This window comes from Ranitomeya imitator, chromosome 6 (assembly GCF_032444005.1).
Source record: "Ranitomeya imitator isolate aRanImi1 chromosome 6, aRanImi1.pri, whole genome shotgun sequence".
NCBI classification, from domain to species: domain Eukaryota; kingdom Metazoa; phylum Chordata; class Amphibia; order Anura; family Dendrobatidae; genus Ranitomeya; species Ranitomeya imitator.
This window is the reverse complement of record NC_091287.1, coordinates 81066967-81092164: the sequence shown is the minus strand read 5'-3', so window position 1 is coordinate 81092164 and position 25198 is coordinate 81066967. Positions and strand designations below refer to the sequence as shown.

The window sequence follows — 25198 nt, the reverse complement described above, 5'->3', positions numbered from 1 at the left end:
TTATATAGCGCCAACATATTCCGCAGCGCTTTACAAATTATAGAGGGGACTTGTACAGACAATAGACATTACAGCATAACAGAAATCACAGTTCAAAATAGATACCAAGAGGAATGAGGGCCCTGCTCGCAAGCTTACAAACTATGAGGAAAAGGGGAGACTTGAGAGGTGGATGGTAACAATTGCTTTAGTTATTCGGACCAGCCATAGTGTAAAGGTACCGTCACACTTAGCGACGCTGCAGCGATACCGACAACGATCCGGATCGCTGCAGCGTCGCTGTTTGGTCGCTGGAGAGCTGTCACACAGACAGCTCTCCAGCGACCAACGATCCCGAGGTCCCCGGTAACCAGGGTAAACATCGGGTAACTAAGCGCAGGGCCGCGCTTAGTAACCCGCTGTTTACCCTGGTTACCAGCGTAAAAAAACAAACAGTACATACTTACATTCAGCTGTCTGTCCCTTGCCGTCTGGTTCCTGCACTGACTGCTGGCCGTAAAGTGAAAGTGAAAGCACAGCACAGCGGTGAGTCACACAGCGGTGACTCACCGCTGTGGCTGTGCTCTGCTTTCACTTTACGGCCAGCAGTCAGTGCAGGAACCAGACGGCAAGGGACAGACAGCTGAATGTAAGTATGTACTGTTTGTTTTTTTACGCTGGTAACCAGGGTAAACAGCGGGTTACTAAGCGCGGCCCTGCGCTTAGTTACCCGATGTTTACCCTGGTTACCAGCGTAAAAAAACAAACAGTACATACTTACATTCAGCTGTCTGTCCCTTGCCGTCTAGTTCCTGCACTGACTGCTGGCCGCAAAGTGAAAGTGAAAGCACAGCACAGCGGTGAGTCACACAGCGGTGACTCACCGCTGTGGCTGTGCTCTGCTTTCACTTTACGGCCAGCAGTCAGTGCAGGAACCAGACGGCAAGGGACAGACAGCTGAATGTAAGTATGTACTGTTTGTTTTTTTACGCTGGTAACCAGGGTAAACAGCGGGTTACTAAGCGCGGCCCTGCGCTTAGTTACCCGATGTTTACCCTGGTTACCAGTGAAGACATCGCTGAATCGGTGTCACACACGCCGATTCAGCGATGTCTACGGGGAGTCCAGCGACGAAATAAAGTTCTGGACTTTCTTCTCCGACCAGCGATCTCCCAGCAGGGGCCTGATCGCTGCTGCCTGTCACACTGGACGATATCGCTAGCGAGGACGCTGCAACGTCACGGATCGCTAGCGATATCGTCTAGTGTGACAGTACCTTAAGGCTCAGGTGTTCATGTAAAGCTGCATGAACCAGTTATCTGCCTAAGTATGTAACAGTACAGAATCAGAGGGCTATTAACTGCATAAAGTGAATGAGAACATGATGCGAGGAACCTGATTATGTTGTTTTTTTTTAATAGGCCACACAGGGATAGTTAGGTTAATGCATTGAGGCGGTAGGCCAGTCTGAACAAATGAGTTTTTAGGGTTGCTTAAAACTGTGGGGATTGGGGATTAATCGTATTAACCTAGGTAGTGCTTTCCAAAGAATCGGCGCAACACGTGTAAAGTCTTGGAGACGGGAGTGGGATGTTCTGATTATTGAGGATGCTAACCTCAGGTCATTAGTGGAGCGGAGGGCACGGGTAGGGTGGTAGATTGAGACCAGGGAGGATATGTAGGGTGGTGCTGAGCCATGGAGTGCTTTGTGGATGAGGGTAGTAGTTTTGTACTGGATTCTTGAGTGGATGGGTAGCCAGTGTAATGACTGGCACAAGGTAGAGGCATCAGTGTAAAGGTTGGTGAGGAATATGATCCTGGCTGCAGCATTCAGGACAGATAGGAGCGAGGAAAGTTTTATAAGAGGGAGGCCGATTAGTAGAGAGTTACAATAGTCCAGACGAGAATGAATAAGTGAGACAGCAAGAGTTTTTGCAGAGTCGAAAGTAAGAAAAGGGCGAATTCTAGAAATGTTTTTGAGGTGCAGATAAGAAGAGCGAGCCAGTGATCGGATGTGGGGGGTGAAGGGAAGCTCGGAATCAAGGATGACCCAAAGGCAGCGGGCATGTTGCTTTGGAGTAATGGTGGAACCGCACACGGAGATGGCAATGTCAGGCTAAGGTAGGTTAATAGAGGGAGAAAAGACGAGGAGTTCAGTTTTTGACAGGTTCAGTTTCAGATAGAGGGAGGACATGATGTTAGAGACAGCGGTAAGACAATCACTGGTGTTTTCTAAAAAGGTCGGTGTGATATCAGGAGAAGAAGTGTATAATTGGGTGTCGTCAGCATAGAGATGGTACTGGAAACCAAATCTACTGATTGTTTGTCCAATAGGGGCAGTATACAAAGAGAAAAGGAGGGGGCCTAGGACTGATCCTTGAGGAACCCCAACAGTAAGGGGAATGTGAGAGGAGGAGGAACCAGCAAAACATACAGTGAAGGATCGGTCAGAGAGATAGGAGGAAAACCAAGAGAGAACGGTGTCCTTGAGGCCGATGGAGCGGAGCATAGTGAGGAGGAGCTGATGATCCACAGTATCGAATGCTGCAGAGAGATCCAAGAGAATTAGCATGGAGTAGTGACCATTAGATTTAGCTGTTAGTAGGTCATTAGAGACTTTAGTGAGGGCAGTTTCAGTAGAGTGTAAAGAGCGGAAGCCAGATTGAAGAGGGTCGAGAAGAGTGTTATCTGAGAGATAGCGGGTAAGACGGGAGTGGACCAGGCGTTCGAGGAGTTTAGAGATGAAGGGAAGATTAGAGACAGGTCTATAATTAGCGGCACAGTTTTGATCGAGGGATGGTTTTTTAAGTAATGGATGTATGATGGCATGCTTAAATAAGGAGGGAAAAATACCGGAAGTGAGGGAAAGGTTGAATATTTTTGTTAGGTGAGAGGTGACAGCCGGGGAAAGGGACTGGAGGAGATGTGACGGAATGGGGTCACTGGTGCAAGTGGTCGGGCGAGAAGATGCAAGGAGCATGCTTACTTCTTCTTCTGTAACTGGTTCACAGTCAGAGAGTGAACTAGATGCAGTAGTGGATTGAGGACAGTGCATGGTATGAAGAGATTGGGAGATGATTTCCTGTCGAATGTGGTCAATTTTTTCTTTGAAGTAATTGGCCAGATCGTCAGCACGGAGATCTGTGGTTGGGGCCTGCTCTCTTGGGTTGAGTATGGACTGGAAAGTGTCAAAGAGACGTCTAGGGTTATTTGACAGTGAGGTGATGAGGGTGTTGAAATAGGTTTGTTTGGAGAGGTGAAGGGCAGAGTTGTATGTTTTTAGCATGAACTTATAATTGATGAAATCTTCGGGTAGATTAGATTTTCTCCACAGACGTTCGGCGCACCTGGAGCACCGCTGCAGGAAACGTGTTTGCAGCGTCTGCCACGGTTGTCGCCATCTGTGCTGAGTTGTTCTATGTATAGGAGGTGCAGCTTCATCCAGGGCACCAAGGTCATCAATATAAAATTAGTGGAAAACTAATATTTCATACATGTACTGCATGTGGTTATGTCCCGAGGAGGAAGTTATCTGAACTTCGAAACGCGTTGAATAAAACCACTATCTTTTATTTCAGATACATCTGATCCTACATCTTATTCAGCGGTGCAGTTTTTATCCACAAATCTCCAATTTTATTATACAGTTATTATCACTAGTAATATAAGGCTGTAATAAATTTGAGTATTTGAGTTTTTATTGTCTTTTTAAAACCATGTCCACATTAGAGAAGCCACAATGTCTGACGCCCCTGATTCTCCCGAACATCTTGCTTCTTTTTCTTCATCGCAGGTTGGCATCTTGGACATTTTGCTTTTCCATAGAAAAACAATGGGACAGTAAATGAACAACTGAACAAACCTTTTCTAATGCCACATCCATACTATTGGCAGTGAAATCTTCATTGTCAATCTGCCAGTATTAACAAATACCACAGGCATGAGATCCGCGTTCCCTGTGAGAGGAAAGAGACAAGTCAACATCTACTTTACAGTTTTATACTATTTCCTTAGCATTCATTTTTTATGTTATACTTTACCATTTTACTTCTATTGTGTCGCCCATTTACACGTTATTACGCTCTTTAAGAGAAAAATGTGGCAGAACTTTTTGTTGTAATCTCAGACATCCCCTTAAACACACCTTTCATAGTAACAAAATCTTCAAGTTCCTTGCCTCATCCTGCAGTGTTGATCCAGATGCCGAAAAAAACAACCAAATATGGCAAAATCCAAAAATGAATATCAGAATTTCCTGTGATGAAATAGTAAAAATGGGACAAAAATAATCAATTGTTTATCATTTTCATCCATATTCATAAGAGGCGCTCAGCACTATGGGCGTAGCAGAGCACTTGAAGGGGTTGTCCAGTCTTTTGACTCTATGTGCGTGTGCTGTCAGGATTCTCCAGTGAGTGTTGCCATTGAGAACGAGCGGTCACGTGACTGCAAGTATCCAATTTGCGTTAAATGCGGTCACATACCAACTAGATGTTCTTGGAATACAGGTGAATGGAGCAAGGCAGGACATGTCTAGTCGCAGTGTATGGCCGGAGGTATGTAAATCACATACTTGCAGTCACATGATTGCCCACCACTGCTGTCAACACTGTTGAATCCTGACAGTATGCGGTGCTAGCGCTGTTACGATCAAAGGACTGGACAACCCCTTTAACAAGCCTCAGCCTTCCTAGGTTGTTTTCCCGCCGAGCATCAGAAAGCTATATTCCCCCTATTGGGACCTAGAAGCGGACATTGCATGGTTTGCATTTAGATCGATAGGAGTCATCTTTCAGGGTATGTGCACACGTCAGGATTTCTTGCAGAAATTTCCTGACAAAAACTGGACATTTCTGCCAGAAATCCTCATGCGTTTTTTTTGCGTTTTTTATGCATTTTTTGAGCGTTTTTTGTGCGTTTTTTGTGCGTTTTTTGCGTTTTTTCCCCCAATGCATTAAATAGCGGGAAAAACGTGAAAAATCCGCAAAATTAATGAACATGCTGCTTTTTTTACCGTGATGCGTTTTTTTCGTGGAAAAAAAACGCATCATGTGCACAAAAATTGCAGAATGCATTCTAAATGATAGGATGCATATGTATGCGGTTTTTTTTTGCCTTTTTATAGTGTTTTTATAATGAAAAAACGCGAAAAAACCTGAACGTGTGCACATACACTCAAAGTGGCAACAGGACTACTGGGTCCTATGACTGGCTAGCTGCACGTTCATGTGATATTTACTGAAAGGTTCCCTTTAAGTTGCTATCAATGTAAATGTGCAATAAACTGTTTATTTAATATATCATTTATACAGTATTAGGCCATGTTCACACAGTGCGTTTTTTACCGCGGAACCGCGGCGGTTTTGCGGCTGCGGTTCCGCAGCTGTTTTCCATGCAGGGTACAGTACACTGTACCCTATGGAAAACAGGACACACTGTGCACATGGTCCGGAAATTGTAAAAAAAAAGACGCGCTGAATAGCTCCCGGAAAAAAGAAGGAGCATGTCAATTCTTCTTCCTGAACCGCAGCGGTTCTGCACCCATAGACCTCCATTGTGAGGTCAAAATCGCAGTAAAACCCGCAGATCAAAAATATATCTGCGGGTTTTACTGCGATTTGATGTGCAGAACCGCTGCAGCAGGAAGTGCGGGGGAGCGGGCGGAAGTGCGTGGGCGGAGTGTGGCTGCCCCCCCGTGCTCCGATCCCGCCCCCCGTGCTCCGATGCCCCCCCCCGTGCTCCGATGCCCCCCCCCAGTGCTCCGATGCCCCCCCCGTGCCCTAATCTCCCCCCCTTATACTTACCCGGCGTCCCGGTGTCCGTCCGGCCGTCTTCTCCCTGGGCGCCGCCATCTTGCAAAATGGCGGGCGCATGCGCAGTGCGCCCGCCGAATCTGCCGGCCGGCAGATTCGCTCCAAAGTGCATTTTGATCACTGAGATATAACCTATCTCAGTGATCAAAATAAAAAAATAGTAAATGACACCCCCCCACTTTGTCACCCCCATTGGTAGGGACAATAAAAAAAATTAAGAATTTTTTTTTTTTTTTTTCACTAAGGTTAGAATAGGGTTAGGGTTAGGGGTAGGGTTAGGGGTAGGGTTAGGGGTAGGGTTAGGGTTAGGGTTAGGGGTAGGGTTAGGGGTAGGGTTAGGGTTAGGGGTAGGGTTAGGGGTAGGGTTAGGGTTAGGGGTAGGGTTAGGGGTAGGGGTAGGGTTAGGGGTAGGGTTAGGGGTAGGGTTAGGGTTAGGGTTAGGGGTAGGGTTAGGGGTAGGGTTAGGTATTTTCAGCCATTTTAGCCCTAAAAAGCTTCCTAGGAAACACACAGTAAAAAAAGGATAAAAAAACGCATCAAAAAACGCATCAAAAACGCATCAAAAAAGGACAAAAAAAGGACCTGCGTTTTCTGCCAAGAGCTGCAGTTTTTTAAAAAAACTGTCCTGAAAAAAAAAGGATGGAAATCCTGAACGTGTGAACATACCCTTACAGTAGAACTGCCTTTTTGTATTTTTTTCTTTTTACCTAGTGATAAATGCCACTGTTAGACTGCCGTCACTCTATCAGTATTTGGTCAGTATTTTACATCAGTATTTGTAAGCCAAAACCAGGAGTGGAACAATTAGAGGAAAAGTATAATAGAAACATATGCACCACTTCTGCATTTATCACCCACTCCTGGTTTTGGCTTACAAATACTGATGTAAAATACTGACCAAATACTGCTAGTGGACGGCAGCCTTATCCTGATTCTCTTTTTCCTGTGCCCCTCCCTTCCTGAGTTATGCCCCTTTTATACAAGTCAGCGTGGGCCTCAACTCTTTTTCTTTTTATGGGAGTCCTCTAGTACAACATGCCCAGTTGGCAAGACTGGATTTGTATAGAGGGAAGAGGGGACCAAATCTCAGGAACAGAACAAAAAATAAACAATGCTGGTTTTGGGAGAACAGCGTCATTAATACCTGGTGAAAAAAAAGAAGCAAAAACCATATTTATGGCAAATGACCAGGGCTGTGGAGCTGGTAAGCCACAGTTGCGACTCCAACTCCGACTCCTGGATTTTATCAGGTTCCGACTCCAACTCCGGCTCCGACTCTGGCTCCTTCATAAATGGCCAATTCGTAACAATACATTTAGGCCGCCGTCACACATGCGAGTTTTACGGACGTAAGAGCGCAGAATCTACGTCCGTAAAACTCGCAAAAAATACGGCACAATTATTCTCTATGCCCCTGCTCCTATTTGCCGTATTTTACTGATCAGTATTATACGGCTTTCTACGGCCGTACAAAATCGCAGCATGCTGCGTTTGTCACCGTACTGCGCAAGAAATACGCCAATGAAAGTCTATGGAAGCGTGAAAAATACGGATTACACACGGACAAGCAGTGTGACTTGCGAGAAATACGCAGCGCTGTTAGAGAGAAAAGCCGGTAATTCAGTGCGGTGTACAGTAAAATCACACTGACAGCTTCCAGTCCAATAGATATAATAAATGTGTACACATAGAATAGGTATATATATATATATATATGTCAGTGAGACACATATATGTATATATATTAATATTTATTCCAGCGCTATACAGCTTGAAAGCCGGTAATTCAATTACCGGCTTTTTCTTTCTCCTTCATAAAACCCGACATGATTTGAGACATGGTTTACATACAGTAAACCATGTCTTCTCTCCATTTTTTTTGCAGATTCCACACTACTAATGTCAGTAGTGTGTATCTGCAAAATTTGGCCGTTCTAGCTCTTAAAATAAAGGGTTAACTGGCGGAAAAAATTGGCGTGGGCTCCCGCGCAATTTTCTCCGCCAGAGTAGTAAAGCCAGTGACTGAGGGCAGATATTAATAGCCTGGAGAGGGTCCACGGTTATTGGCCCCCCCCTGGCTAAAAATATCTGCCCCCAGCCACCCCAGAACAGGCACATCTGGAAGATGCGCCTATTCTGGCACTTGGCCACTCTCTTCCCATTCCCGTGTAGCGGTGGGATATGGGGTAATGAAGGGTTAATGCCACCTTGCTATTGTAAGGTGACATTAAGCCTAATTAATAATGGAGAGGCGTCAATTATGACACCTATCCATTATTAATCCAATTGTAGTGAAGGGTTAAATAAAACACAAACACATTCTTTAAAATTATTTTAATGAAATAAAAACAATGGTTGTTGTAGTATTTTATTCAACACCCAATCCAGTCACTGAAGACCCTCGTTCTGTGAGTAAAGAAACATAATAAACCAACAATATACTTACCCTCCGCAGATCTGTAACGTCCAACGATGTAAATCCTTCTGAAGGGGTTAAAACATTTTGCAGCAAGGAGCTGTGCTAATGCAGGCTGCTCCTCGCTGCAAAACCCCAGGGAATGAGGCTAAAAATAGATCAATGATCTATATTTAGCATCATTTGCGGTGAGGCGCCCTCTGCTGGCTGTTCATAGATCGTGGGAAATTACCTAGAAAGCTCCCTGGCTCCCTGGCTTTCTAGGTAATTTCCCACGATCTATGAACAGCCAGCAGAGGGCGCCTCACCGCAAATGATGCTAAATATAGATCATTGATCTATTTTTAGCCTCATTCCCTGGGGTTTTGCAGCGAGGAGCAGCCTGCATTAGCACAGCTCCTTGCTGCAAAATGTTTTAACCCCTTCAGAAGGATTTACATCGTTGGACGTTACAGATCTGCGGAGGGTAAGTATATTGTTGGTTTATTATGTTTCTTTACTCACAGAACGAGGGTCTTCAGTGACTGGATTGGGCGTTGAATAAAATACTACAACAACCATTGTTTTTATTTCATTAAAATAATTTTAAATAATGTGTTTGTGTTTTATTTAACCCTTCACTACAATTGGATTAATAATGGATAGGTGTCATAATTGACGCCTCTCCATTATTAATTAGGCTTAATGTCACCTTACAATAGCAAGGTGGCATTAACCCTTCATTACCCCATATCCCACCGCTACACGGGAATGGGAAGAGAGTGGCCAAGTGCCAGAATAGGCGCATCTTCCAGATGTGCCTGTTCTGGGGTGGCTGGGGGCAGATATTTTTAGCCAGGGGGGGGCCAATAACCGTGGACCCTCTCCAGGCTATTAATATCTGCCCTCAGTCACTGGCTTTACTACTCTGGCGGAGAAAATTGCGCGGGAGCCCACGCCAATTTTTTCCGCCAGTTAACCCTTTATTTTAAGAGCTAGAACGGCCAAATTTTGCAGATACACACTACTGACATTAGTAGTGTGGAATCTGCAAAAAAAATGGAGAGAAGACATGGTTTACTGTATGTAAACCATGTCTCAAATCATGTCGGGTTTTATGAAGGAGAAAGAAAAAGCCGGTAATTGAATTACCGGCTTTCAAGCTGTATAGCGCTGGAATAAGTATTAATATATATACATATATGTGTCTACTGACATATATATATATATATATATATATATATTCTTTTCTTTTTGGGACACATGGATCACTTCTATAGCGGTATGTTGGTTTTGCAAGCCTGCGAGAAAACCACGCAGTACGGATGCCATACGGATTACATACGGAGGATGCCATGCGCAAAAAACGCTGACACAGCCTGCCTACGGAGGAGCAACGGACCATTTTTTTGGGGACTTTTCAGCGTATTACGGCCGTAATATACGGACCGTATTGTTTTACGCTGTGTGTGACGCCGGCCTTACTGTTGTCAAATATTAACATCGTGCTTATTCAGTTTCTCACCATCATACAAGTGATCAGACCACTTAGAGCAAAAACTATATTTATTAGAATACAATTAGCAAATAACTTTTATAAACTTTTCTAAACTCTTGTAAGTAAATATGCAATAAACACTGTTATGCAGTTAATAAGAAGAAATCTATAAATTTGTCCTCAGAAAAAGCATTGCCTCTGTCAGATCCTCCTTCATGGATGCCCTCAAATCTGATCTAATTATTTGAGAGCAGAGAGCAACCTCTCTACACTAACTTGGGTTGGTGGCAAAGCAGTAACCACTCGGGCAACATCTCTGACAATGTCAGGATACAGAGGAATCACTTGTTGCACTGTTATTTTTGATGAACGGACAAATTTCTCAATTTGATTTAGTGCACATGAAAAATTCTGCTGAAATGTACTGGCTGTGTTCTTATCTGCTTATCACTGTTGTTCATAGTTTGATAGAACATATATATTTGAGTAACATTTATAAAATTCATATGAAAGTTCAATTATGAAATATTAATACATTTTTTTTAAAGCTGGAGTCGGAGTCGGTACATTTCTACCGACTCCTACTCCGACTCCAACCAAAACTAACTCCGACTCCATGACTCCGACTCCTACTCCACAGCCCTGGAGATCTTGTTTTAAAAAATATATATTTCTGACTTCAACCACGACTTTTCAAAGTATGACTAGGGTCACCCCAGCGTATTTTCTCCCGTCTGAGATTATGCTGATCGGAGGGTCTGCATAGCAAAGCGTGATCCGATTTTCTCGGATGGGAAGAAGATGGTAAAAATTTTTTTTACATCTTCTCCATTCTATCAATTAGTGAAAATTGTAATGAACTCAGATGTCACCTGAGTACAGTCCAATGTTTTCCACGGACTCATTGACTTGTTTGGCTGACTGCGGTCAGAATTGAATCCAACTCGGACACGCTGATTTTTTTTCTTCGGACCAAGTCAGACATGTGCTCGGCCTCATAGAATAACATTGATCCAAATGCAATCCAATGTTTTGTCGGATCGCCCTACGACCTAAAATACTGCCGTGTGCCCGAGCCCCACAACACGATTATTTTATTATTCTCTGAATTGATGGTTTATAGATTTGCTCATGCTTTTTAGGACACAACTAATCAGTCCTTTTTTTAGAACAAAGAACCTCGTTTTTGATAAATTTGGTGGAGTCGTGTTCACATTCTCACCTGCTCCTGAGCTCCATTCACGTCCTCATTGTCTGATCACACTGCATCATTCTGTGCCTTTCCATGATCTCATTAGCTGTAGCAGCAGCCGCCTGGCACTGGTTGCTCCAATTTGTTTTTCATTAGCCATAAGAACCTTTGAGTGGCAACTGTACCAAGTATTTTATCATGTATTATGGGAGGGTAGAATTTGAATTTCATGTACATGAGATTAATTTATTAAACAAGGGAATCTACACAATGTCCTCTGGGCATAAAATTATTTGTCACTATCCTACAGGATGAAAGCCTTGTCTGTACTGTCAATATGAACTTGATGGAGGACTTTACTGCAAAGCATCACCAAGTGCAAAACTATAGTTAAAAATAATAGTAGTAGCACCCTTTGTCGCCACTAGGCAGCGCTGTTTTTTTTTTAGTACATCTGGGATTTCATGTTCTAAACATGTCCATCTCACAAGCGGCGCATTGGCATTAGGTAGTAAAAGTGCTCATAATTGACCCAAGATGGTCCCGAGACTCTTCCCTAAGAGCATCTGGTGCAATATATTGCTAACATCTTGCTACCCTGCACATCCATAGCGAAATGTACGGACTCTGCTCTCTTATACTACGTGCATGCGCACATTGCCCTTCAGAATTCCTGACTCATCTCGGGGAATTACAAGTTTTCTTACTTTCGTAATGTCATTTTTGACATGACCACGTATAGTAAACCCTACTATAATGGTGGTTTAATGGTGCAAAACCTTGCGACTGTTTCCATTTAAATGTATTAATTTGCCTGTAATTGAGACTGAGTTACCCAGACTGTACATTTACCTTTTCTTGCATATTCTGTTTTTTTCTTTCAGTTGAAAACAAGTGTTCCTCTTCCAATGCAGCTACATGCACAGCGTGCTTAGCACTGGGCCCAGAATGTGGATGGTGTACTCAAGAGGTGTGTGCTTCATTTATTACTGCGATCTGTAAGCTCTCATCCAGGGGTTAGCTATCTGGCCCTCCAGCTGCTGTACGGCTACAACATCGGCATCTCTCAGACATACAGGCTGTGAGATCATGATGGGAGCTGTGGTTTCACAACAGCTGGAGCGCCACCGGTTGGCGACCTCTCGACGGGTCTGTTGATTTAGTTTCTAGCCACTGTGTTATTAGACGAAAGTAACCAAAAAGCTAAACATTTCTATAATCTACTTTGTGCTTTAATTCGTCACAATTTGAGATGAGGAACTTAAAAGTTTGGGCTTCGTACCGGAAAGTTTGTTTCCGGTGCTAAACGCCAAACACGGACTTCTAACAGAGGTCCATTGCAAAGTTCAAAGTTGAGTGAGATAATATTTTCCAGCTCAAAAGTTTGGATCCTAATTATTTTCCATGGGGTTCAGGTTCTGGTTCGGGTACAGTTCTAGTACCCAAACCAATTTTGGAATAAAGTTTGGGTCAGGTACCAGAACTTGGATTTTCTTGGGTTCGCTCATTCTTAGCCACAATTTGTAAGATCTCTACATAAGGAAATTGAATGAGAAGCTTCATTGTTTATATCCAGGGAATGAGACCCAGTCCTGGTTTTGAGATGATCACACCGATAAGGTGGATCGGTGGATATGAACGATAGCAACCCATTCTTGCCTAATCAGTGCTTGGACTATATCACAATTTCTATGTTTTTGCTTTTCCTCCTGCCGTTTGAGGATTGACCACAGGTATTCAATGGGATTGAGAATTTGGGACAATCTTTGCCATTGACCCAAAATTTCAATGTTTTGCTCACCAAGTCACTTAGTTATCACTTTTGTCTTGTGACATGGTGCTCCATTATGCTGGTAAAAAAAGCATTTTTTAGACCAAATTGCTTCAGAATCGTTGGGAGTAGTTGCTCTTGAAGGATGCTTAGAAATTATTCTTTATTTATGACAGTATTCTTAGGCAAAATTGTGATTGAGCCCACTCGCTTGGATGAAAAGCCCCCACACATGAAAGGTCTCAGAATGCTTTACTGCTGGCATGACACAGGACTTATGTGTCAGTCTGTCTTTGATGTTTTTCTTGGTTAGAAGTGGCCTCTATTCCGCCTTTCTTCATACCAGGCCACCTTCCGAAAGACTTTTCCCGCTGTGCTTGCAGTTACATTGACTATATCCTGCTGCCATTCCAGAGCAAGAAATCCTCACAGAAAAAGATACAGCCTTACCAACACCAGGTCAGATTACCAATGCACCATCAGGATGCAGCAGACCCCCATGATAAAGGCATGGGGGCAGCATATGTGCAAAATACGGATTCAAACAGCCACTCACCCACCAATACATAGAGGGGGTGGCTATGTAGTATTAAACATGCACACAGATGCATAGGACGCCAGTCACACAGATACGTGTGATGCACAGTGTCTGACTTACAGCCTATTGATGATGCCCATACTATCAGATCAAGCGTGCTGCCCAGCACTGTATAAGTGCACCCCACAGATGCCCCAATTCGCCCAACCAACACTAAGGGGCCTGGCTGTATAAAAATGAAAAAATGTGCAATAAAAAGATTAAAAATAATGTATAAAATGAATACATTGCATGAGGTATGGGTCAATATTTTGGCCAAAATACACAAGCTCGCAACCCACATCAAGGGTCCTCCCACTTGCGAGTCCCAACTCTAAAATTAAAAATGGCTAACATAGGACAACATTTCAAAGAAAAAGATACAACCTTCAACTGGTGTTGAATTTGTAGCTGAATACTCTTTAGGAGATGGTCCTGGAACTTGCTGGACTTTCTTTGGCACTCTGAAGCCTTTTCATAGCAACACAACTCCCTTTGAAATTCTTGATGATCCAATAAATGGTTGATTTAGGGGCAATCTTACAAGCAGCAATGTCCTTGCCTGTAAACCGTTTTGATGCAAAGCAATGACGACTATACAAAACATCTTTCCTTGGAGGTAACGTAAACAAAAGAAGAGAATTATGTCAAGCACCAGTCCCCTCTAAAGGTACCTTCACACTGAACAACATTACAACGATAACGATAGCGATCCGTGACGTTGCAGCGTCCTGGATAGCGATATCGTTGTGTTTGACACGCAGCAGCGATCAGGATCCTGCTGTGACATCGCTGGTCGGAGCTAGAAGGCCAGCACTTTATTTCGTCGCTGGATCACCCGCTGACATCGCTGAATCGGCGTGTGTGACGCCGATCCAGCGATGTCTTCACTTGTAACCAGGGTAAACATCGGGTTACTAAGCGCAGGGCCGCGCTTAGTAACCCGATGTTTACCCTGGTTACCATTGTAAATGTAAAAAAAAAAACCACATACTCACATTCCGGTGCCTGTCACCTCCCCGGCATCCGCTTCCCTGCACTCCTCTTGCAGCGCTTACACAGGATGCAGGAGGAGTGCAGGGAAGCTGACGCCGGGGACGTGACAGGCACCGGAATGTGAGTATGTGTTTTTTTTTTTTACATTTACAATGGTAACCAGGGTAAACATTGGGTTACTAAGCGTGGCCCTGCGCTTAGTAACCCGATGTTTACCCTGGTTACCTGGGGGCTTCGGCATCGTTGGTCGCTGGAGAGCTGTCTGTGACAGCTCTCCAGCGACCACACAAGGACTTTCCAACGATCACGGCCAGGTCGTATTGCTGGTCGTGATCGTTGGAAAGTTGCTGAGTGTGACGGTACCTTTAACCCCTTCACGACCTTGGACGTATCCATACATCGAGATTGGCAAGTACTTCCCGACCTTGGACGTATGGATACGTCCAGGCGATTTTCGGGACACAGGAGCTGTGCATATGTGATGGCCACCGAGTGTTCAGCTGACCACTCACTGACATTACAGCCGGCATCAGGCACTCACTGACATTACTGCCGGCACCGCTCCCAGGCAATTTAACCCTCTAAATGTTGCGATCGATATCCATCATATAGCTATGAAGATCTGCCTGTAGAACGTAGCCACAAGAGAGATTAGTAAGGTGCCACCACCAGACTGCTTCTACCAGCGCCACTCCAGGTGACTGACAGGTCTCTCGTTATGGGAGAGACCTGTCAAATCAACTATAGCGATGCGGGGAAAAACAATCTGTCTTGTCTCTGGCTATGGTCTCCAGATAGATCTTCTAGCTATATTTTTTTCTGAAATGCGGTTGTGCAGCCAGACCCTGATTCATGCTGCCTGTGGTTTGGGCAGCATAAATGAAGTGATAGGTTCCATTCAACATCTTTCTGTGTACACTGTGCATAGGCAGGAAGTTTCCACTCAATCGTGGTAGTTTGGGTTATAATGTGCTCATGAATATGGAGGACTACTAGTTTACTAGTCCTCTAGTGTTAATCTCTTGCTGATAAAATAGTGATTTATCAAAATTACAGCAAGCAGCCCAGTAACTGACACATTGCTGGAATCATGGTGTCTGTCCCTTAGATGAAAGAGCAAAAACCTACTAGCAGAATCTCCGTAATATTACAATAAACACATTGGATGAAGGAAGTGGAGACATAAGGGGGCCCATGTAACCTATCGCCGTGGAGTAGACCCTGACTATCAGCATTTCTGGATTAGGAGTTTGGACACAGACGTCTTGTAGCTTTCTTTCTTTAAGTACAGCAGCTGTTTCTGATCCTAATTTATATATCATTTTCCCATTCACCTCTGGAAAAACTGGTCTATTTGTGTCACATGGAAGCCCCCATTAATATCCTATTATCTGCTTTCAGATACATTTGGCTTATTATCTTTTTTGCTTTAAAAACAGTGATGTCATGTTTTGGATCAGACCCGCCTCTGGGGAATATTTTTGTTTCTGAGCTTTTGTTATTATAAACTGACTTTTGTTACTTATCCTATTGCGTAAAAAGGAAACGATATTTGCAGTGTATAAAGAAAGGTGGCAGAAACGTTACATCTGTGATCTTTGCAGCCTTTTCTCTTTAAATCTAAATATTTTTTTAAGCCAGTTTCACACATCCAACTTTCAAGTATGGACCACAATGTCTGGACCTATAGCGGGTCTTATTCACACTCAATAGCCTCATAAATGCCTATGGGGCTTTTAAGTGTGGGGTCAGGAGGCCTATGGCCAGCGTCAGGCATGTCGGACTTGTGAAACATGCCTTGGTAATAGCTGATTATGTGATACTGTGTTCAGCTAAAGCTAGGGCTACATGTCAGTTTGTCAACATGACCCATCACATTAGGCCGGGGTCACACTTGCGAGTGCAATGCGAGAAACTTGCGGAAGCCTCTTTCCTCAATACCTAGCACTGGCGCTTGCGGTTCGGACCGGAGCGTTCAGCTGCATAGAAATACATGCAGCCGCACACTCTGGTCCCAAGTGCTGGCTGCAGTTCCGGGTATTGAGGCGAGAGACTCCCGCAAGTTTCTCGCATTGCACTCGCAAGTGTGTCCCCGGCCTTAACATGGTGATAGCGAATGTGGTCGTGTTGTAGTCCAACATTTACAACAGGTTTGGATTCCTGATGATTTGTGTGTTGCAGATCACAATATGACCACATCCACTTCCATTATGTCGCTGTGTGACATCGCAATCCTACAATCTTTGGCTACGTGGTGGATCACTTGACCGAGCTCACTGTGTTGCCCCAGTCTAATAGATGGGGGACTTTTGATGTAATAGAAGTTTCTCTTAGGGTTTGTGCACACTACTGATTTTCTCAGACAACTGCTGTCCATGGTTTTCAAAGATGGCACTTGTACCTATGATATTCTGTGGCTTGAACATTTCCAATTTTTTCTCCAAATGTTGGATCAAAATCGGCAATGTAAGTCTATGGGTCCGTGAAAAAAATTGGACCACACTGGGATGACATCCAAGTGGTCCAATCTTCATGGACTGACAGAATGGAGAAGGTTCTCCTCGTCTGAGAAAAACTGATGCCACTTTGATCAAACTCTGATCAGAATAAGACCACATTCACTCCCTCAGTATTTGGTCAGTATTTTCCCTCAGTATTTGTAAGCCAAAACCAAGAGTGGGTGATAAATGCAGAAGTGGTGCATATGTTTCTATTATACTTTTTTTCTAATTGTTCGACTCCTGGTCTTGGCTTACAAATACTGATGTAAAATACTGACCAAATACTGCTAGTGTGACGGCAGCCTAAGGTCACATTCACACCCTCAATATTTGGTCAGTATTTTATATAATTTTACAAGTGGTGACGTGTTTCTATTATACTTTTCCTCTGATTTTTTCACTCCCGATTTTGGCTTAGAAATACTGAGGTAAAATACTCACCAAATACTGGACGTGGCCTAATCGGATCGGTTTTCTGGGATGTGGCAAGAACAGTCATGTGACCCTACCTAGGCTTTCCCCGGAGAGTATTGCATGAGTTTTTGACGTTGCAGATTTTCTGCAGCATTCCTGCACCTGTTAGGTTACTTGCATTTTTGTCGCTACTTTTTTGCGTTTTTGACTCCGTGTGTTGTGTGCCATGTTTTAAATAAAGCTGTTTTGTTTTTGGTACTTCCTGGTATTTAGCTTTGACAAAACTTTATTGATACAGTCATACGTGCATTATATGCATTTTTAGTGCATTTCAGCAGCAATGATCATCAACAACGCATAGTGGGAATGTACGGTAATTGAAAGTGGACAAACCAATTAATGTACTATTATTTCACATTTCCAGTTTTTTAGGAACATTATGTAAGAGCTCTCTGGCACATCCTAGACTGCCAAGAGTTACAGTGGCTTGCAAAAGTATCCCCCTCCCCCTTAGTGCCTTACCTATTTAGTTACATTACAACCTGTGTTTAAATATTGTTGTAATCTGATTTATATGTGATGCATCAGCACTAAATAATCTTAAATTGGTGAAGTGAAGTGAGAAAAATCTAGGCATAAATTCAATTTATGGGATCAAATAACTAAAAATTGTCATGTGCATATATACTCATCCCTTTTGCGATGAAGCCCCTAAAAATTTCTGGTGCAAGCAATTACCTTCATAAGTGACAAGCTTAGTGAAAGAAAGTCCACCTGTGTGCAATCTAAATGCCACATGTCTGTCAGTGTATACACACCTTTTTTGTAAGGTCACAGAGGCTACAACACCATTAAGCAAGAGGCACCACTAACCAAACAACACCATGAAGACCAAGTAGATCTCCTTACAAAAATTGCAAGGCTCGTTTTCCGTTTGCCAAAAAGACATGTGGAAGACTCCCCAAATGTATGAAGGAAGGTGCTATGGCCAGATGAGACCAAAAATTAACTTTTTATCCTCCCAGGCAAACGCTATGCCTGGCGCCAAACCAACATAGCTAATCATCCCAAGAACACTATCCCCACAGTGAAACATGGTGGTTGCATCATCGTGCTGTGGGGATGTTTTTGGGCAGCAGGGATAGGAAAATTGACCGATTCGAGAGGAAGATGGATGGTGCAAAATACAGGGATATTCTTGTAAAAAACCTGATTCAGTCTTTCAGTGATTTAACACTGGGACGGAGGTTCACCTTTCAACAAGAAAATGACCCAAAACAAACTAAATGTTTTGGAGTGGCCTAATCAAAGCGCAGACCTTAATTCAAATGAGAGTCTGTGGTCAGACTTGAAGATTGCTGTTCACCAGGAGAAACCTCTAACTTGTAGGAACTGGAGCCTTGAGGAATGGGCAAAAATCCCCCTGGCAAAATGTGGAAATCTCATAGAGACTTATCCAAACTGACTTGAAGCTGTAATTGCCACAAAATGAGGCTCTGATTTTAGGAGGTGAATAGTTACGCACACTGAAGTTTTCAGTTATTTTGTCCTATTTGTTGTTTGCTTCACAAAAAAGAAAACCAAGTGTACACAGTTGTAGACATGTTCTTTACAAACCCTCCAAAAAAGACCAATTATTCCACATTGTGAGGTAGTAAAAAAAATTTAAAAAAAAGTCAAGGGGCTGAATACTTTTGCAAGCTACTGTAAAGTTAGAAAAAGTTATATTACAGTAAGTGTATACTTTCCCTGCTTCAAAACTGAGACTATACTGGAAAAATTGAGACTCACTCATTTTAATAGAGCTAATGTGAGCCGAGGCTATAAAAACTTACTTCTGACCTATTTTTGCCTCATTGACAGCAGACTGAAAAGCTCCATTAAATGGATTTATGAGGGAGAATCAAATCACATGTGGCTGCTGCAGGCTGTGGTTCTAATACAAGTCCCCTCTCTATGATGCGAGTGTCCCTTTAAATCTGAGCAGGACTCCTTGACACCTTGCAGCTGGGTCTTATTCCAGTGGTTTCAGGCATCCTGCTGGCTAAAGTTTTATGGAAGTGCAGCCATGTACAAAAGGCAGCCCCAGAGCAGTGGGGGCTGGGCTGGGATAGTTCATTAAAGGACACATACGGTACTTTAGTTCTGTAGTTTTTACTTACACAGCTGTTTATTTCATAATTCGGACTTGTCACATGTGTAGCAGGTGTAGAATCTGGAAGATTTTCAATGTGCAGCGTGCGGCGCTTCCAATATCTTGTTTATGGCCTAAATGTTCGACCCCTCGCTGTGTGTTTATCTGTAGAGTAGCCGGCGTCACCGTGATAATGACATCCCCACCGGGAAGACCGCCGCTTCTACACCTTCCCCTACATTCCCATATTCCTGAGAGTGCTACCATCGGAGAATAACCAAACTATTTTTTTATTATCAAGTGAAATCTTGGTTTCATTTTTTTTTTATCATCCACTTTTTTTCAACTGAAGCAGTTAGACTGTCTGAACAGTTTTACCTATTTTTTAAAGGTAACCTCTCACCTGCAAAAACGCCATTAACCTGTGGATATAGGGTTAATCTGCCGGTTAATAGTGTTATGCTGCCCGGTATCTGCACGTAGTCGAACTCTGCGGGGAGAAAATTAACTTTATTCTCCCCGCCAGCATTCGTCTTCAGCCACAGGGTGGTGCGGGGCGGGTTCAGTCACCTCTCTGAGAGTACAGAGGGGCGGCGGTCACCACAACCCCTGCCCCCGACAGCCGGTCCCAATGCAAAGCCAGTGTCGGTCGGGGTCGGGGGCGCAGTTACAGCTGCCGCCCTCTATACTCAGAATGGTGATTGAACCCCTGCCGGTGCCGCCTGAAGCCGAATGCTGGCGGGGAGAATGTTATTTTTAATACTCTTCATTTTTCTGTTGCTAAAATCAGGAAATATGTTAAAATAAGGAAATTCATGTCTGTTAATTCACATTTTTTTCAATAAAAACGTACCTCTAAAATGCATTTTAAATTTTGTTTGCTTTGTTAACCCCTTCCCGACCTTTGACGCATACGCTGCGTCATGAAAGTCGGTGCCATTCCGACCCATGACGCAGCATATGCGTCATGGAAAGATCGCGTCCCTGCAGATCGGGTGAAAGGGTTAACTCCCATTTCACCCGATCTGCAGGGACAGGGGGAGTGGTAGTTTAGCCCAGGGGGGGTGGCTTCACCCCCTCGTGGCTACGATCGCTCTGATTGGCTGTTGAAAGTGAAACTGCCAATCAGAGCGATTTGTAATATTTCACCTAAAAAAATGGTGAAATATTACAATCCAGCCATGGCCGATGCTGCAATATCATCGGCCATGGCTGGACACACTAATGTGCACCCACCCCACTCCTCCGATCGCCCCCCCAGCCCCCCGATCTGTGGTCTGCTCCCATCGGTCCTGTGCTCCGCTCCCCCGTTCTCCTGCCCGCTCCCCCCGTGCTCCAATCACACCCCCCGTGCTCCAATCAAACCCCCCCGCACTCTGATCCCCCCCCGCACAGCGATCCCCCCCGCACAGCGATTTCCCCCCCGTGCTCCGATCCACCCGCCTGCACAGCGATCCCCCACGCCGTGCTCCAATTCTCCCCCCCCCGTGCTCCGATCCACCCGCCTGCACAGCGATCCCCCACCCCGTGCTCCAATCCACTCCCCCCGTGCTCCGACGCCCCCCCCCCCCGTGCTCCGACGCCCCCCCGTGCCCTGATCTCCCCCCCCCCCTTATACTTACCTGGCCTCCTGGGGACCGTCCGTCTTCTTTCCTGGGCGCCGCCATCTTCCAAAATGGCAGGCGCATGTGCAGTGCGCCCGCCGAATCTGCCGGCCGGCAGATTCGTTCCAGAGTGAATTTTGATCACTGAGATAGGTTATATCTCAGTGATCAAAATAAAAAAAAAAAGTAAATGACCCCCCCCCCTTTGTCACCCCCATAGGTAGGGACAATAAAAAAAATAATTTTTTTTTTTTCCACTAAGGTTGGGGTAAGAACTAGGGTTAGGGGTAGGGTTAGGGTTAGGGTTAGGGGTAGGGTATTGTTAGGGTTTCGGTATGTGCACACGTATTCTGGTCCTCTGCGGATTTTTCCGCTGCGGATTTGATAAATCCGCAGTGCTAAACCGCTGCGGATTTATGGCGGATTTACCATGTTTTTTCTGCGCATTTCAATGCGGTTTTACAACAGCGATTTTCTATTTGAGCAGTTGTAAAACCGCTGCGGAATCCGCAGAAAGAAGTGACATGCTGCGGAATGTAAACCGCTGCATTTCCGTGCAGTTTTTCTGCAGCATGTGTACAGCGATTTTTGTTTTCCATAGGTTTGCATTGAACTGTAAACTCATGGGAAACTGCTGCGGATCCGCAGCGTTTTCCGCAGCGTGTGCACATACCTTTAGAATTAGGCTATGTGCACACGGTGCGGATTTGGCTGCGGATCCGCAGCAGAGTTCCATCAGGTTTACAGTACCATGTAAACATATGGAAAGCCAAATCCGCTGTGCCCATGGTGCGGAAAATACCGCGCGGGAACGCTGCGTTGTATTTTCCGCAGCATGTCAATTCTTTGTGCGGATTCCGCAGCGTTTTACACCTGTTCCTCAATAGGAATCCGCAGGTGAAATCCGGACAAAAAACACTGGAAATCCGCGGTAAATCCGCAGGTAAAACGCAGTGCCTTTTACCCGCGGATTTTTCAAAAATGGTGCTGAAAAATCTCATACGAATCCGCAACGTTGGCACATAGCCTTAGGGCTAGGGTTGGAATTAGGGTTGTGGTTAGGGTTAGGGGTGTGTTGGGGTTACGGGTGTGTTGGGGTTAGGGTTGTGATTAGGGTTACGGCTACAGTTGGGATAAGGGTTAGGGGTGTGTTGGAGGTAGAATTGAGGGGTTACCACTGTTTAGGCACATCAGGGGGTCTCCAAACAACAACATGGCGCCACCATTGATTCCAGCCAATCTTGTATTCAAAAAGTCAAATGGTGCTCCCTCACTTCCGAGCCCCGACGTGCACCCAAACAGTGGTTTACCCCCACATATGGGGTACCAGCATACTCAGGACAAACTGCGCAACAATTACTGGGGTCCAATTTCTCCTGTTACCCTTGTGAAAATAAAGAAATGCTTGCTAAAACATCATTTTTGAGGAAAGAAAAATGATTTTTTATTTTCACGGCTCTGCGTTGTAAACGTCTGTGAAGCACTTGGGGGTTCAAAGTGCTCACCACATATCTAGATAAGTTCCTTGGGGGGTCTAGTTTCTATAATGGGGTCACTTGTGGGGGGTTTCTACTGTTTAGGCACACCAGGGGCTCTGCAAACGCAATGTGACGCCCGCAGACCATTCCATCAAAGTCTGCATTTCAAAAGTCACTACTTCCCTTCTGAGCCCCGACGTGTGCCCAAACAGTGGTTTACTCCCACACATGGGGTATCAGCGTACTCAGGAGAAACTGGACAACAACTTTTGGGGTCCAATTTCTCCTGTAACCCTTGGGAAAATAAAAAATTCTGGGCTAAATAATTATTTTTGAGGAAAGAAAACGTATTTATTATTTTCACGGCTCTGCATTATAAACTTCTGTGAAGCACTTGGGGGTTCAAAGTGCTCACCACACATCTAGATAAGTTCCTTTCGGGGTCTAGTTTCCAAAATGGGGTCACTTGTGGGGGGTTTCTACTGTTAAGCCACATCAGGGGCTCTGCAAACGCAACGTGACGCCCACAGAGCATTCCATCAAAGTCTGCATTTCAAAACGTCACTACTTCACTTCCGAGCCTCGGCATGTGCCCAAACAGTGGTTTACCCCCACATATTGGGTATCAGCGTACTCAGGAGAAACTGGACAACAACTTTTGGGATCCAATTGCTCCTGTTACCCTTGGGAAAATAAAAAATTCTGGGCTAAATAATTATTTTTGAGGAAAGAAAACGTATTTATTATTTTCACGGCTCTGCATTATAAACTTCTATGAAGCACTTGGGGGTTCAAAGTGCTCACCACACATCTAGATAAGTTCCTTTCGGGGTCTAGTTTCCAAAATGGGGTCACTTGTGGGGGGTTTCTACTGTTAAGCCACATCAGGGGCTCTGCAAACGCAACGTGACGCCCACAGAGCATTCCATCAAAGTCTGCATTTCAAAATGTCACTACTTCACTTCCGAGCCCCGGCATGTGCCCAAACAGTGGTTTACCCCCACATATGGGGTATCAGCGTACTCAGGAGAAACTGGACAACAACTTTTGGGGTCAAATTTCTCCTGTTACCCTTTGTAAAATAAAAAATTGCAGGCTAAAAGATCATTTTTGAGAAAATAATTTTTTATTTTTATTTTCATGGCTCTGCGTTATAAACTTCTGTGAAGCACTTGGGGGTTCAAAGTCCTCACGACACATCTAGATAAGTTCCTTTGGGGGTCTAGTTTCCAAAATGGGGTCATTTCTGGGGGATCTCCAATGTTTAGGCACACAGGGGCTCTCCAAACGTGACATGGTGTCCGCTAATGATTGGAGCTAATTTTCCATTTAAAAAGCCAAATGGCGTGCCATCCCTTCCGAGCCCTGCCGTGCGCCCAAACAGTGGTTTACCCCCACATATGGGGTATCAGCGTACTCAGGACAAACTGGACAACAATATTTGGGGTCCAATTTCTCCTATTATCCTTGGCAAAATAGGAAATTCCAGGCTAAAAAATCATTTTTGAGGAAAGAAAAATTATTTTTTATTTTCATGGCTCTGCGTTATAAACTTCTGTGAAGCACCTGGGGGTTTAAAGTGCTCAATATGCATCTAGATAAGTTCCTTGGGGGGTCTAGTTTCCAAAATGGGGTCACTTGTGGGGGAGCTCCAATGCATAGGCACACAGGGGCTCTCCAAATGCGACATGGTGTCCGCTAACAATTGGAGCTAATTTTCCATTCAAAAAGTCAAATGGCGCGCCTTCCCTTCCGAGCCCTGCCGTGTGCCCAAACAGTGGTTTACCCCCACATATGAGGTATCGGCGTACTCGGGAGAAATTGCCCAACAAATTTTATGATCCATTTTATCCTACTGCCCATGTGAAAATGAAAAAATTGAGGCGAAAAGAATTTTTTTGTGAAAAAAAAGTACTTTTTCATTTTTACAGATCAATTTGTGAAGCATATAAACCCAAAAGAAAGCATCCAAAAAAGCAATATGACAACATATAATTTTTATTTAATAAAACATAACACTACATGATTGTACAACAATATAGTTAAAAAGCATGTACAACATGCTAGATACGAAAAATTAAAACAAACAGTTTATTAATGGAAAAATATGTATATAGTATCTATGTAAAATAATATAATATAGAAGGAGTGGGTTTGTGAGCTGGTCAGGAGTAGAAATAGTGGATTAGCACCTAGCATGTATAATGCGACAAATTCATATTCATAAAGAGCATAGTACAAAAGTGAACCAGCTAATCAACATATATCAATTTGTGAAGCACCTGAGGGTTTAAAGTGCTCACTATGCATCTAAATAAGTTCCTTGGGGGGTCTAGTTTCCAAAATGGGGTCACTTGTGGGGGAGCGCCAATGTTTAGGCACACAGGAGCTCTCCAAACGCGACATGGTGTCCGCTAACGATGGAAATAATTTTTCATTCAAAAAGTCAAATGGCGCTCCTTCCCTTCCGAGCCTTACCATGTGCCCAAACAGTGGTTTACCCCCACATATGAGGTATCGGCGTACTCAGGAGAAATTGCCCAACACATTTTAGGATCCATTTTATCCTGTTGCCCATGTAAAAATGAAAAGATTGAGGCTAAAAGAATTTTTTTGTGAAAAAAAAGTACTTTTTCATTTTTACGGATCAATTTGTGAAGCACCTGGGGGTTCAAAGTGCTCACTATGCATCTAGATAAGTTCCTTGGGGCATCTAGTTTCCAAAATGGGGTCACTTGTGGGGGAGCTCCAATTTTTAGGCACACGGGGGCTCTCCAAACGTGACATGGTGTCCGCTAAAGAGTGGAGCCAATTTTTGATTCAAAAAGTCAAATGGCGCTCCTTCC

General features: G+C 44.1%; 1 protein-coding gene across 1 annotated transcript in view; it reads left to right on the top strand.

Moving 5' to 3' along the window:
- The window catches only part of ITGB8 (integrin subunit beta 8), a 130896-nt gene that overhangs the window by 40077 nt on the left and 65621 nt on the right, over positions 1-25198 (top strand). Inside the window, exon 2 of the mRNA XM_069729820.1 lies at positions 11762-11847. Within this exon, the coding sequence (XP_069585921.1) occupies positions 11762-11847 (86 nt within the window). The remainder of the gene's footprint in view (positions 1-11761; positions 11848-25198) is intronic.